At 51.6% G+C, this 12,737-nt stretch overlaps 5 protein-coding genes across 5 annotated transcripts; 3 read left to right on the top strand and 2 right to left on the bottom strand.

The window, feature by feature from the left end:
• Positions 1 to 946: 946 nt before the first annotated feature.
• On the bottom strand, positions 947 to 4,821 carry AUEXF2481DRAFT_360551 (uncharacterized protein). The gene is made up of 2 exons (XM_013485982.1): positions 3,673 to 4,821; positions 947 to 3,618 (listed from the first exon to the last, which is right to left on the bottom strand). Exons 1-2 carry the CDS (start codon positions 4,712 to 4,714, stop codon positions 1,133 to 1,135), a joined length of 3,528 nt encoding a protein of 1,175 aa, XP_013341436.1. The 5' UTR covers positions 4,715 to 4,821; the 3' UTR covers positions 947 to 1,132.
• Positions 4,822 to 5,738: 917 nt separating this feature from the next.
• Positions 5,739 to 7,176, top strand: AUEXF2481DRAFT_360397 (uncharacterized protein). Its single transcript, XM_013485981.1, has 4 exons — positions 5,739 to 5,991; positions 6,328 to 6,406; positions 6,461 to 6,466; positions 6,518 to 7,176. The coding sequence occupies exons 1-4, from the start codon at positions 5,960 to 5,962 to the stop codon at positions 6,998 to 7,000; spliced, it is 600 nt and encodes a 199-aa protein (XP_013341435.1). The 5' UTR covers positions 5,739 to 5,959; the 3' UTR covers positions 7,001 to 7,176.
• A 276-nt stretch (positions 7,177 to 7,452) lies between these two features.
• AUEXF2481DRAFT_42477 (uncharacterized protein) lies at positions 7,453 to 8,395 on the bottom strand. Its single transcript, XM_013485890.1, has 2 exons — positions 7,996 to 8,395; positions 7,453 to 7,935 (listed from the first exon to the last, which is right to left on the bottom strand). Exons 1-2 carry the CDS (start codon positions 8,171 to 8,173, stop codon positions 7,562 to 7,564), a joined length of 552 nt encoding a protein of 183 aa, XP_013341344.1. The 5' UTR covers positions 8,174 to 8,395; the 3' UTR covers positions 7,453 to 7,561.
• A 13-nt stretch (positions 8,396 to 8,408) lies between these two features.
• AUEXF2481DRAFT_42476 (uncharacterized protein) lies at positions 8,409 to 10,754 on the top strand. The gene is made up of 5 exons (XM_013485889.1): positions 8,409 to 8,647; positions 8,706 to 8,719; positions 8,770 to 8,914; positions 8,978 to 9,502; positions 9,555 to 10,754. Exons 1-5 carry the CDS (start codon positions 8,558 to 8,560, stop codon positions 10,419 to 10,421), a joined length of 1,641 nt encoding a protein of 546 aa, XP_013341343.1. The 5' UTR covers positions 8,409 to 8,557; the 3' UTR covers positions 10,422 to 10,754.
• A 126-nt stretch (positions 10,755 to 10,880) lies between these two features.
• AUEXF2481DRAFT_42475 (uncharacterized protein) lies at positions 10,881 to 12,680 on the top strand. The gene has a single exon (XM_013485888.1). It carries the CDS (start codon positions 11,245 to 11,247, stop codon positions 12,523 to 12,525), a length of 1,281 nt encoding a protein of 426 aa, XP_013341342.1. The 5' UTR covers positions 10,881 to 11,244; the 3' UTR covers positions 12,526 to 12,680.
• Positions 12,681 to 12,737: the final 57 nt, after the last annotated feature.

Genomic DNA, 12,737 nt, shown 5'->3' with positions numbered 1-12,737 from the left:
AGCAGGCGCAGCGGTGCAGCCAAAAACCTTGTATAACCGTCCGAATCCACCAATGACCAAGTGTGTCTCGTAAAGTGAATTGTCAAGAAACAGGCGGAGGGCCCAAAAAGTCTACTTGCCACGATTCGCCAAGCGCGACCTGAAAGTTCTAGATTTAGGGTTTCCGTGGGATGAGGGGTAGAGCATCAAGTACCATGCAGCAAAAAGATACATCCATACATGCGAGGGGGCTGAAGTCAAGACACGCCATCATGCTGCTTGTGATGCTTGACCATGGACGTTCTTGCTTGGCCAGATTGCTTGTCTCGACCTTGATCCTAAGATATGTTACACAAGAGTACCAGACAGTGAGAGGATATCCATAAATCAACCGTCGTTCACGAAAAGCAGCACGGAGCACGCCAAGTCAGAATCGGTCCCTTTTGCCGCAAGAACCTCTTTTCTCCACAAAAAAGCCTTCCGATCGCGGGAACTTGTATCCGGGGAGCCCAGATCTGGAGATCACATATCCATCCACGAGGTCATGTATCCCACTTCCCGCGCGATGCTAAAGTTGCCGTCTTCCATCCAGGGCAAACGGTCAGATCTTCCCCAGAACAGCATTTGCCGCGTATGGCTGTTTGAACCCCCCCGCATTCCTCTGATCCTGTGCCCTCCAAGTGGTTCGATTAGTGACAGTTCGTGCTGCATGGAGCTAGGGATGTACATTGAGGCGTTTGTGATGGGTGTCAGTACATGTGTGATCGATCAAGCCTCGTGAGAAGATTGGTAAATATGAGTATCGGGCTGAGATCACGATAATTGTGTAACGACAGTGCAGGCAGAGTGTCAATGGTCATATTCGAACAATAGTATTGGCTCATGTTCTTACACGAGGAAGAAACAGAAATATGAAAGGCTAATGCTCAGTAGCTCAGTTGGACGAACAGGAAAGAAAGAGTGGAAAACAAACAGTGGTGATGCATGGGAAACACGACGACCATTAGGCGGCAAGGGACGGTGGGTCGACTCAAGCTTTCAGCTTCGGAGCTGCCCTGAATATCCAGTGACCCGACGCGAAGTATCTCCCAGATCGATCCCCATGGGGTTTGACTTGGGCCCAGATGCCCGGCTCCTCCCCCAGTCTCCCGTCCTACGAGGTTCCGGAGGTTGCCATGGCAGAACTTAAACTCTGGAAGCTTGTCCCTCTTCCTATCGCCGTTGGGCCTCCAAAGCCAGTGGCAGGCACGGAGTGACCAGGCACGGGACTACTGATCGGGCCCAGGGAGTGAGAGTGCCTTCCAGATCCAGGAGTTCCTGCATCGGGCTCGAACTTGACTGCAAAGCCACCAGGCGCAGAGGCGTCTTGACGCGCGTGCAAGAACCCGCCACCATTCTGAGCATCACCTTCAGTGTCACAGATGGCCTCAATCTCTTTCACCGTGATTGGGCTATCGAGAACAGGACGAGAAGTTTCAATCTGGCGCAGAAGAGTTTCCACAGAGTGATAGTTGTCAGGGGTAGGCTCTCGAGTGGCCAGCTGCTTGCATGCGTGACAGACCGCTATGCGGATCGACTGGGGACGGTTGGGTCCCGAAGGTCGGTGACCTAAATTGCCGAAAGGCATAGAAGACCAGCCACTGCTCGAGTTTGGGTTCCACGATGAACTCGGGGTGGAGAAGCCTGGTGGAGCGCCGAACAATGAAGGGGAAGTCCAGCTACTATTGGCACCAAAAACGTCCATGCGTGGCTGAGTTTGTGTGAACACAGGTGAGCCGAAGCCTCTAGGTCCAGTGATGGCACTTGCTCGGCGGCTCTCTGGTACTGAAGGCAATGGATCGTCTGTATCATCGAGGAGTGCACTACTGCCAAGATGTTTGCTCAGACCATCCATGTCGGGATTGTTAGGTCGTATAGATGAGGGTCGCTGAATTGGAGTTGGGCGAGTGATTGGTGCAGGTGAGCTGATGGACTCGAATGTGTTCTTGTCAGATGAGTGCGTGCGGGAGTGTGAGGCAATACTATGGCGAGTGAGTCCAAAACCTGGCGGAGCTGTGGGTGATCCGACAGGTGGCATTTGCTGCTGCAATCCTTGAGGACTTTCAAGAGGATACCCTCGACCTTGTGCCATCATACCCAGACCACTCATGCCAGGAGGGGGAGTATGCATGGAGTTGATTGGGGGCATGGGCTGGAAAGGGCCGCTGCCGAAAGGTCCATTAGAGAATCCAGGCAGCGAGGGGCGATGGTGCATCATAGGTCCATGAGGAGCCCCAAATCCAGGGAAGCCAGCCATGCTCGTAGGAAAGCCACTGAAACCATTGTTCTGATGCTGAGGGTACATGCCAGGTGGAGGGAGCTGACTGGCAGGCGAGATAGGTTGATGTTGCGAAAAAGGTTGTTGGTTCTGCGACTTCTGTAAGATCGACTTTGGCATGGACTGATTGAAGGCGTGTCCTGGAGAGGTCGACTTGGTTGGAATCAAAGTAGGAGCCTGTTGTGATCTGGGGGAAGTAGCATTCTGACCCTGGAAAGAGCTTTGACGAGGCTGGGCTGGGGTAGAAGGCTTAGGCAAAGCGGGAGTGGCCACAGCGACATGTGGTGAAGACATGATGGATGAAGTCTGCTTGGTGAGAAGACCTGGAGGTACAGCAACCATGCCGGCTTGCGAAGGGCGTTTGATCATCTGTGGCGCCTGCTGACTCCTGGCCTCCTTGTCAGCCTTCGCCTTCATCTCTCGTTCCCGCTTCTCGCGTTCTGCTTGGGCTTTCTTCTCCTTGGCCTCTTTTTCACGCGCTTCTCGCTCTTCGCGTTCCTTCTGGCGAGCCTCTTCTTTTTGCTTTTTCTCGAGCGCCTTTTGCTCACGAAGTTTGCGTTCGGCTTCCTGTTGACGTTCGCGCTCCTCTTGCTGACGTTTCAGGCGTTCGACTTCTTTGCGCTGTCGCTCCTCTTCTTGTGCTCTTCGATCAGCCTCCTTCTTCCTTCGCTGTTCCTCCCTACGTTGCTTGGCCTCCTCTTGCTTGGTTTGCTCGACGGCCTTTGCGGCAGCTTCTTCCGCGGCCTTTTCGGCGTCCTTCCTAGCCTTCTCTTCGGCTTTCGCCTGTTTCTGGGCCTGTTTCTTGTTCTTCTTCTTCTCGGCATCTCTAGCCTTTTTGGCTTCCCGCTCTTGCTGCTGCTTGTTCTCATCGTCCAGCTCCTCCAGTAGTTTCTGTTGACGTTCGGCAGCAACCTTTTCTCGGTAGGCGGTCAAGACGCGTTGTTCAAACATGCGGGCGGCGAAGATTTGGAACATGCGACGACCTTCTTCCATGCGTTGCTCCTCGGTCATGCCGCCCTGTACCTTGTCAGTGACGCACGTGACCACTTCCCAAGAGTTATCCCGTGTTACCATCTCGTCCTCGTCTTCCTCATCCTGACTGTCCTCGTCATATTCCTCCTCGTCGTAGTCCTCATCATCGTACTCTTCATCGTCCAGCGGCGGGTCGTGTCCATTGGATGTGTAAGTATGTGAGGGTTGTGCTGAGTCGTACTCGGCCTGTTGCTCGCGTTGCATCCTACGCTCGGCTAGCTGTTCCATCATTTCGATAAACTTCTTGCCGTCGTTCTTGAGCAAATCATCGGCCACTGTCAGAATGCCACCTAGAGTCACTTCAGTTCTGTTCTGATCGCGCATCAGCGGCAGAATAAACATACCTTTGACGGTCAAGCTGTTGCCAAAGTTGAAGAAGTCGTTACCTATACCTCTGGGCACGTCGTCCTCGAGTTCCTCCTCTTCATCACTGTATTCCTCGTCACTGTACTCTTCTTTATCTCCTTCTTCTTCTTCACTCAACTCTTGATCGTCAATGTCATCTTCCTCTTCCTCTTCATCGTCGTCTTCATATTCCGAGACTTCGCGGACTCTGTTCGGTCGGTTGTGGGGATGTTGATGATGTGTGCTTAACGGCAAGGGTACGGCGGAGGAAGGGTGAAGGTGTCGGGGTGGTAAACTGCGCGGAGGTGGTAGCATGCCGTGTCCTGATTCGCCGCCTTGGTGGTGGGCGTACTGTTCAAGTTCGTCGTAATATGCATCATATAGCACTTCCAACTCCTCCTCGATGGCGATTCGCTTGCGACCACAGACTGTACAAGAGCATGAATGTTTCTGCTGTTCCTTCATCTTGCGCAAGACAGCCTCCTTTTCGATCTTGAGTAGGGATTTTCGCTCGTCCTCGCTCAACGTCAGCCAGAATTGTTTGATGCGTTCACGCTCTTCCTGAGTTGATGTGTTCCAGATTCGATCTTGCCTGGAGGTTCGTTGTCCAGATCTCATAGCGCTAGTCGACATGGGCATAGAGTGCGGCAGAGGAGCATGGTGCATGGGCGGGCGCATATGGTCGGCGTAGACAGAATGATTGGAGTTTCGGCGCTTCTTCTTCTTGTTGCGCTTCTTGCGAAAAGGTTCCACAGAGTCATCATTGCTAGGGTATGAGTTCATGCTGTTGGCCAGCGGCGGTCGCGCAGAATAGGTGGCTTGCAGGTCGTCTTCGTCGTCCTCGTCGTCAGTCAAGGCTTCAGGTAGTGACGGAGGTTGGCCGGGCTGTGAGTGATGATCGGAAGAGGCTTCATCAGAGCCAGGATTCAGCTTTGCTTGTTGCTTCGCCCTCCTCTTCTGTTTCTTGCGATTGCCGGTCGTAGGAGCATGGGGATGGTGATGGATCGTAGGGAGGCCATTCTCGGCTAAGGTCTGCGCCATGCTGTCGGTGATGTTGTGCCAAAAGTCGCGACAATCGCCAAGGGACAGGTAGCGACTGCGCGATGGTGGGCTGCTGAGGATGCTATGTCAGTGTCTAGTGAGGATCGGCGTTGGCAGCGGGTGGGCTGGCGGGGGTCGGAAGTGGTCAAGGCCGCGCGCCTGAAGCCTTGCAGAAGGAGAAGGCTCAGGAAGTGTGTCGTAATATTCTAGGCGAATGCAGCGAGTCAACGAGCATTCGACGATTAAAGTTAGGGATGTAATGCGATTCTCTGCCAAACATGCGTCTATCTCGAATGAGCCTATTGCTACCTATCCGCCTGCTGTCAGTCTTGTCCGACACCCTTTCGGCAGTAACCGGGCTAGGAAACCCTTGCTTGTTCTGATTGGCTGCACCTGCCGGAGGGAGCGCTCTGGTAGTGAGACCCACAGCATATTCCCAGCCAACATGGTCTGTCCCCAGTCCACGACAACGTATTGCGCAGTCGCAGAATGGGACAGGACGAACACCGTAACATATACCATGTAGAGCACACTCTGGACTTGACTGTAGCCGCCCGTGTCGAGATAATCAGCAGCATCATGACTACTTTGATACTTGCAATGCAGGCTTCGGGCACACTGTGGGCGTTGATACCCAGCCAAGGTGTTGAAAGTAGGAGGCTGCAAGCCACGGAGCAGCACCTTCCTTTGTTGTGCCCCCACGGACTCGTCGTGTTCCGCGTGAATGCCGAGCTTCCCAATGTCATGTAATCTCTGTGTCGTCTAGCCCTGTCGTGATCCCTCTACCTAGATAGCCTACAGCGATTCGCGCTTGCAAGCTGGTTCCAGTGTGACATCCTGTCAAGACTTGTATTTCAGCACTTTTCGAGACGCAATCAAGAGTGCATGCTGAAACGCGGAAGCACAGCCCACTCTGTAATTCAAGTCGCCGACTCCTCAGTCTCTCTGCCACTCGTCGACCGTCGACCTCTTACCGCAATTCTCCTCTCGCCTCCCTCCAATCATTCAAGATACCTTCATCAACTTGATCACCAATTTACCCGACGATTCACGGATAGACCAACGCGTCATCACGTCTGCATTCTCCGACGTTTCCGTATCCAAGCCTATTCTCTGCCAGTCAGCCCGCTCGACTGTCAACGGGACGCAATACACGACACTCGACGGCCTCTTGTCCATCCCAACCCGCCCTTCGCGCCAGACTCGACCATTCGCACGAGGACATCGTAGCCAAACGTCGCCAAGATGCCTGCACAGGAAGAAGGTGTCATGAGAAGGTGTGTTTATACTCGGACAACAACTCCGATCCAACGTCCTTGTGCCTTTCATTTCTGTTCTACCATCACACCTACACTATGGGCATCATTTGCGATACACGCTACTCGATCGATCGCTTGTCCTACACCACATCATGCTGTCAATTCGCTGCAGATGACCTTCATGTATGGGAGTGGCCATGGCTTGACATCGTGTATCACAAAGAAGCACACTGAAAATGACTACCGCCATCTCGCCTTGCATATTGCTTGGAAAAAATTAGCCCAGATCGAAAGCCATAATCTAGTCTGGGTGCTATCTTGGACATGTTCTTGCTGACAGTGGGTTTTTTACAGGAAGCTTGTCATCATTGGTGATGGTGCTTGCGGAAAAACCAGTCTACTGAGTGTGTTCACCCTTGGATACTTTCCCACCGTATGTGCAGAAGACCCTTAACTTACAAAGAGCATTTACTGACCAATTTCACAGCGATACGTACGAATTGATTGCTTCCACGTGATAGAAAAACTTGCTGATATCTTCTAGGTACCAACTGTGTTCGAAAACTATGTGACCGACTGTCGTGTAGACGGCAAGTCTGTGCAACTAGCTCTCTGGGATACCGCTGGACAGGAGGACTACGAACGTTTGCGGCCATTGGCATACTCACAAGCCCACGTAATCCTGGTCGGTTTCTCCATCGATACACCGGACTCTCTTGAGAACGTCAAGCACAAGTGGGCTGATGAGGCCACGGAGCGATGCCCTGGAATTCCCATCATTCTGGTTGGACTCAAGAAGGATCTCCGCGACGACCCTGTCGCCCAGGAGGAAATGCGAAAACGGAGCCAGAAATTCATCACCACCAAAGCTGGCGAGGACATGAAAGAACTCATCGGAGCACGCAAGTACCTGGAATGCAGCAGTTTGACAGGAGATGGAGTGGACGATGTCTTCGAGGCCGCTACTCGCGCTGCTCTACTCGCAGTCGACAAGAAAGACCGCGCAGGCTGTTGTGTCATCCTCTAAGTCTTGTCCATGCAAGACAACGGCCTTATTTTCTCCTAGATTCCATGACCAGCATTGGGACGGCGTTTTCTTTTTGCGGGGGTTACAAGCGAACATGTCAAGGTACCTAGGGCGGGCCTTTATCCTTTCTGCTTTTTCTTCATGTTGTTGGGCGCGGTGTCGAAAAGCCGAGATTGATTCTCTTCCTTTTGTCAAAGTTTGTGTTGTCGCTAGGGGATGAGTTCTGAGGCGGTAATGAGGGTATGTTCTGACCCGAGATCCGCTCATTCTGATACCACCATTTTCTTGAGTATAATTTCTCTTCCTATTTTAGATGGTCCGATCACTGCACCATTGCCAGTCGATCGGGCAGCCCAATGACTTGACCGCTCATCATTACACTCGCATTGAAGGATCTTCTAATGGTTCACCTTGACACGCGTGAATCATTTCGATAGCGTTTCAAAAGCAAGACGGATGAAGATGGTGTGTTTTGAATTCTCCCAGAATACCAGATCGTACAAGATCAACGCCCAAATATGATACAATATAACACAGATACTAGCTTGACGATAGAAAACTCTACCTCGTCCAGCCGTGGTTCCAGCCCTCGGTACTGGGGCTATCAGTCTGAATACGCGCATACTCGATAGGCACGCCGCCCCATATATCATTCTTCATCATGGCAATTCTGTACAGTCTTCCCACACTCTTTCCCTGTGCAGCAGCCTCTCCATCTTTGACAATGTGGCCACTCGAGTCCATGAGACGCAGTGCCTCGCAAGCATCTCTCATGCTCTGGTATTGACGTTCGAGATCACGCTCATGCTGTGTACGCAATTGAGCCTTGTAGATTTGCCATGCGCGGTGGATGGTCCAGTGTCTGAGGTAGCGGTCGCGGGAAAATCTGAGGGGGCGAGGTGTCGTGGGATGCGAGAGGAAGTAACGGATCAATTCTTTTTTCCCGCAAAGTCAGTGGCTGTGAGATGAGTTGCTAGCAGCGCTGAGGCACTCACGGATACGCTGGTCCTTCTTGGGGCCACCACGATTTCTCTTTTGGGCGACGGGTGTGCTGCTGAAGGATCGTGATTGCTGGATGGCGCGAAGGATAGTGCTGGGTTGCGATGTTGCGGGAGAGGCGGTAATTTGAGGCGCGGCACTGCGAAGGCAGCGGAGCGAGAAGATGGTGTTCATGCCGAGTGATGTGCGGATGTGATCGACTGGCTATGTCTGATATATGGCCGGTTCGATATACAACGGTACGGGCTTCAGAATGTGCACAGCCGCTATACACTCGGTAGTAGCATGGCGGAGTTGAATCTCTTTCCTGTGGTGCCAAGGGCGGAGCGGACCGAGAGATTTGGCGGTCGTTCAGGACAAGGTTTGGGAAGGTGCTGAGCTCCGCAGCAATCTTGCCCGCATTCGGCTGCTTTGGGTTTCAACTTGGAGTTTCCATGTCTAATAATATTCCAGCCCCAAGGCCCACCATCAGCCGACGTCGCGACCACTTGTTTTGCTCGACACCTTGACACATCTTGTATCTTCCATCTTCCGTCGAACAACTGCTCCATCTCTACGATGAGTCACGACGAAGCTGTCAAAGAGGCCTCGGCCAAGCACACCACTCCAGCTGAATTGGTGGGCAAGTTCCAGTATGGCACTGCCGGTGTAAGATGATGCTTGAACTGCTCTGATGCTGTGGATCAAATGCTGACAATGCTACTAGTTCCGCATGAAGGCGTATGTTCTCTCTCCATCTCTCGTAGCATATCTCCACTCACTCTCTTCAGCAAGATCCTGGACTCGGTCGTCTACCGTGTTGGACTCCTGGCCTCGTTGCGCTCGCGCAAGCTCAATGGCCAGACAATCGGTGTTATGATCACTGCTAGTCACAACCCTCCCGAGGACAACGGTGTCAAGCTTGTCGACCCTATGGTGTGATACTCTACCCTCTTTCCATTCCGTTGCCGACTTCATCTGGTCTGACTGCTTGTTTAGGGGGAGATGCTCGAGGCTGCATGGGAAAAGTACGCCACTCAACTCGCCAATGCCGACTCCGACGACCATCTCGTACACGTCTACAACGAGCTTGTCAAGACTTTCAAGATCAACTTGGACGCTCCTGCAAGAGTCATCTTTGCCCGCGACACTCGTGCTTCCGGTTCCCGTCTGGTAGAATGCCTCAACGACGCCTTGACCGCCACAAAAACTGAGGTCACCGACTACCGTATCCTTACTACTCCTCAACTACACTACTTGGTCCGCTGTGTCAACACAAAGGGGACTCAGGACGAGTACGGCGAGGTCAGCGAGAAGGGCTACTACGAGAAGTTGGCTGCTGCCTTCAAGCAAGCCATGGAGCACACAAAACCTCAGGGTCACTTGACTGTTGACTGCGCAAACGGTGTCGGAGGTCCCAAACTGCGTGAATTGCTCAAGTATCTTCCGTCTCCTGCTGATGGAGGTCTTGACGTCAAGGTCGTCAATGATGACGTCCACAAGCCCGAAAGCTTGAACCACCAGGTAAGTCACGTCAGTCACAGTCGACATGAATTGACAATGCTGACCAGAACAGTGTGGCGCCGACTTTGTCAAGACTGGCCAGCGTGCACCTCCCTCATCCAAGGCCGGTCCTGGAGATCGCTGCTGCTCGCTGGACGGTGACGCGGATCGCATTGTCTTCTACTTCCAAGATGAGAAGAATGTCTTCAGACTCTTGGATGGCGATCGTATTGCCACTCTTGCTGCATCCTTCATTGCCGAGCTGGCTCGTCAATCTGGCTTGATGGACAAGCTTACAGTCGGTGTTGTGCAAACCGCATATGCCAACGGTGCCTCAACAACATATATCCAGAAGAACCTTGGTCTTCAAATAGTCTGCACACCTACCGGTGTCAAGCACTTGCATCACGCCGCTACTCGCTTCGACGTCGGTGTGTACTTTGAAGCCAACGGCCACGGAACCGTCGTCTTTTCTCCCTCGGCTCTCAAGTCTATTCACACTCACCAACCTCAATCACCCGCTCAGGCTGATGCTCTCACAACTCTCATCGCTCTAACAGACTTGATCAACCAGACAGTTGGTGATGCTTTGTCAGATCTCTTGCTCGTCGAGGTCATTCTTGCACACAAGGGTTTCAGCTGTGCCGAGTGGCTACAGACATACACCGACCTCCCCAACCGTCTCGTCCGCGTCGAAGTCGCAGACCGCAACCTCTTCACGACAGTCGAAGGTACCGCCGAACGTCAACTCGCAACTCCCGCAGGTGCTCAAAAGGACATTGAGAAGATTGTTGCCAAGTACAAGGACGGAAGAAGTTTCGCTCGTGCTTCGGGTACTGAAGACGCTGTTCGCGTATATGCTGAAGCTAGCACACGCGCCGAAGCTGAAGATTTAGCCGCAGCTGTTGCACAGATTGTTAGAAAATATGGCGCCAAGTAGAGATTGCGTTATTGGCATGAAGCTGGAGACTACTAATGAAAGGGAGGGCGGAAAATGCATGCATCGGATACAAAGGGGTCTCTGGCGTTGAATAATCTGCTTTTTCTTTCGTTCAATGAACCATCTCTATGATTTGTTCTTCTTAGTCAAGATATGGTGCGTGGATGACTGAAGCCTCGAGCTTCATTGTCGATCAATACAGTGTAGCCACCACCAAGCCACTTGAGAGCTGTTGCATGTCGACCGATGTAAAGATGTAAAGATGTAAATCGCGATAGATGTGTGTCAAGAAGAGCGAGATACAAGCAAGCATTTACGAAAGTGAATAAGTCATTGATGCCAGAAAAACAGGGTGATCCTGCCAGCTTGCTACCAAAGCTTGGACCAGCAACAGTAGACTTATTCTTCTGTTTGTCAAACACCACTCACTACTCTCCTCCCATCGCACCGCATCGTCAATGTTTGTCGATTCGACGATACATGTGCAGGGGGCATCTCATGATGCGTCGAATGCTTCGGGTTATGATTTCGCGCAGGACAAAACCCGCTCTGCCTGATTGGAAAGGTGGGAAGACTTTGATCACGCGAAAAGCGTCTGTCGGGCGATAGTAAATCCCGAACGAATCCTGACACAAAGGCATCAAACAATGGGGGGAGTTTTGTAAGTACCGAACAAGTGAATTCTTGCAAAAGTAGATAAAAGAGCGCCTCTCTCTCTCTCTTGCGGTTTGGAAAGTATTGGTACATTCCCTTCGGACACCTCTTCTCCGTTTTTCTTTCATCACTCAAGAATCATATCTCCCCATTACATTTCTTTTTACCAATGTCGGTTTCCCCAAACGTCCTCATCTCAGGCTTCGGCATTGCAAGCAGCGTCTATGCATCCACCCTCTTACGCGCCTTTCCCACGGCCAAAATCACAATAATCGAACGCGACCCTTGCATGCGACTCACAGGAGCCAGTGTAGATATACGATCCTCAGCCGTCGACATAATAAAATGGATGGGCTGTGAAGCAGAAATAAGAAAAAAGACCACCAAAGAAGAAGGTGTAGAATTCGTGGACCATAGTGGGAAACCTTTTGCCACCATCAGGAGTACTGGAAATGATCAGGTTCAGAGTATTACTTCTGAATATGAGATTTTCAGAGGGGATCTAGTGAGGATTTTTGCCAAGGAGTTGGAGGGTAAGGTTACGGTCATCTTTGATGAAATGGTGGAGAGTTATGAGCAGACGGAGGATGCTGTAAACGTCACTTTTACACACAGCAAAGAGAAGAAATCTTTCGACTTTCTGGTTGCTGCTGATGGATTGGGATCGAGGATTAGAGGCATGATGCTAGCCACAAAACCCTCTGCCCAAATCCATGATGAAGGTGTCTACGCCAGTTTCTTCGTCATCGAAGAGGACCTTCTCAGCGGCTCCAAACTGGCAAAATGGTACAATACCACCGGTGGACGATCCATCTTCCTACGACCAGATCCAGATCCCAGAGGCCGCACCCGTGGACATTTCATGAATTCAAAATGGACCTCCGACACCCAGGGCAGAGAGAAAATCAACACGGCATTGAAAACTGGAAATGAAGCCTATATGCAATTAGTAGAGCAAGAATTTGGAGATGCAGGATGGCTAGCTCCCAAAGTGCTAGAGGCAATGCGCTCCACCACGGATTTCTACGCGAGCAAATTCGCCAAGGTACGCTGTGACAAGCTACAAGATGGCCGCATTGTCCTCCTCGGCGACGCAGGATACGCATGTCCAGGCATCGGCACATCTCTAGCCATCATAGGAGCCCACACACTCGCCGGCTCTCTACTCCTCCACCCCCACGATATCCCCGCGGCAAATAAAGCCTATCAAGACTTGATGCTGCCATTTGTCAAGAAACAACAAGGAACCCCGGGTGGTGGGGATTATGCAATGCAAATGCTAAACCCGCAGAGTACATGGGGATTATGGGTGAGGAATACTTTGCTATGGGCCATTTGTGCTGCGAAGATTCCTCAGATGATGATTTATTGTGCAAGTGTCTTTGGCTTCAAAGAGTCTAAATTGCAAATGCCCGATTACCCATGGCCTTTGAGCAAGGTCGAGAGTTGAGAATTGATCAGATGGTTGCTTTTTGCCGTTGTGGGAAAAAGGAGTCTGGACAAACAAGTTAGAAGATGACTTTCTTTGGTCGGGAAGAAAAAGTATATATAGAATGAGCTATAGCCATAATTGCTACTTTTTGCCGGTCGATTTATGAAGGGAAGAATAACAATACGTCTCCTCTCTCAAACGAAAACCTCATGTTACTTCCTGTGTGGGGG

This window comes from Aureobasidium subglaciale, assembly GCF_000721755.1.
Source record: "Aureobasidium subglaciale EXF-2481 unplaced genomic scaffold scaffold_19, whole genome shotgun sequence".
In the NCBI taxonomy this organism is placed as follows: Eukaryota; Fungi; Ascomycota; class Dothideomycetes; order Dothideales; family Saccotheciaceae; genus Aureobasidium; species Aureobasidium subglaciale.
Note: the sequence above shows the minus strand (reverse complement) of the source record. Positions and strands in the feature narration are given on the sequence as shown.

Bases quoted from the DNA above. Each gene is read 5' to 3' on its own strand.
- AUEXF2481DRAFT_360551 (XM_013485982.1), bottom strand. From the start codon at position 4,714: ATGGCGCAGACCTTAGCCGAGAATGGCCTCCCTACGATCCATCACCAT. The intron at 3,619-3,672 runs GTATGTTTATTC...AAGTGACTCTAG, and splicing joins CAACAGCTTGACCGTCAAAG to GTGGCATTCTGACAGTGGCC.
- AUEXF2481DRAFT_360397 (XM_013485981.1), top strand. From the start codon at position 5,960: ATGCCTGCACAGGAAGAAGGTGTCATGAGAAG. The intron at 5,992-6,327 runs GTGTGTTTATAC...GGTTTTTTACAG, and splicing joins GAAGAAGGTGTCATGAGAAG to GAAGCTTGTCATCATTGGTG.
- AUEXF2481DRAFT_42477 (XM_013485890.1), bottom strand. From the start codon at position 8,173: ATGAACACCATCTTCTCGCTCCGCTGCCTTCGCAGTGCCGCGCCTCAA. The intron at 7,936-7,995 runs GTGAGTGCCTCA...GCGGGAAAAAAG, and splicing joins CAAGAAGGACCAGCGTATCC to AATTGATCCGTTACTTCCTC.
- AUEXF2481DRAFT_42476 (XM_013485889.1), top strand. From the start codon at position 8,558: ATGAGTCACGACGAAGCTGTCAAAGAGGCCTCGGCCAAGCACACCACT. The intron at 8,915-8,977 runs GTGTGATACTCT...CTGCTTGTTTAG, and splicing joins TCAAGCTTGTCGACCCTATG to GGGGAGATGCTCGAGGCTGC. The intron at 9,503-9,554 runs GTAAGTCACGTC...TGACCAGAACAG, and splicing joins CCGAAAGCTTGAACCACCAG to TGTGGCGCCGACTTTGTCAA.
- AUEXF2481DRAFT_42475 (XM_013485888.1), top strand. From the start codon at position 11,245: ATGTCGGTTTCCCCAAACGTCCTCATCTCAGGCTTCGGCATTGCAAGC.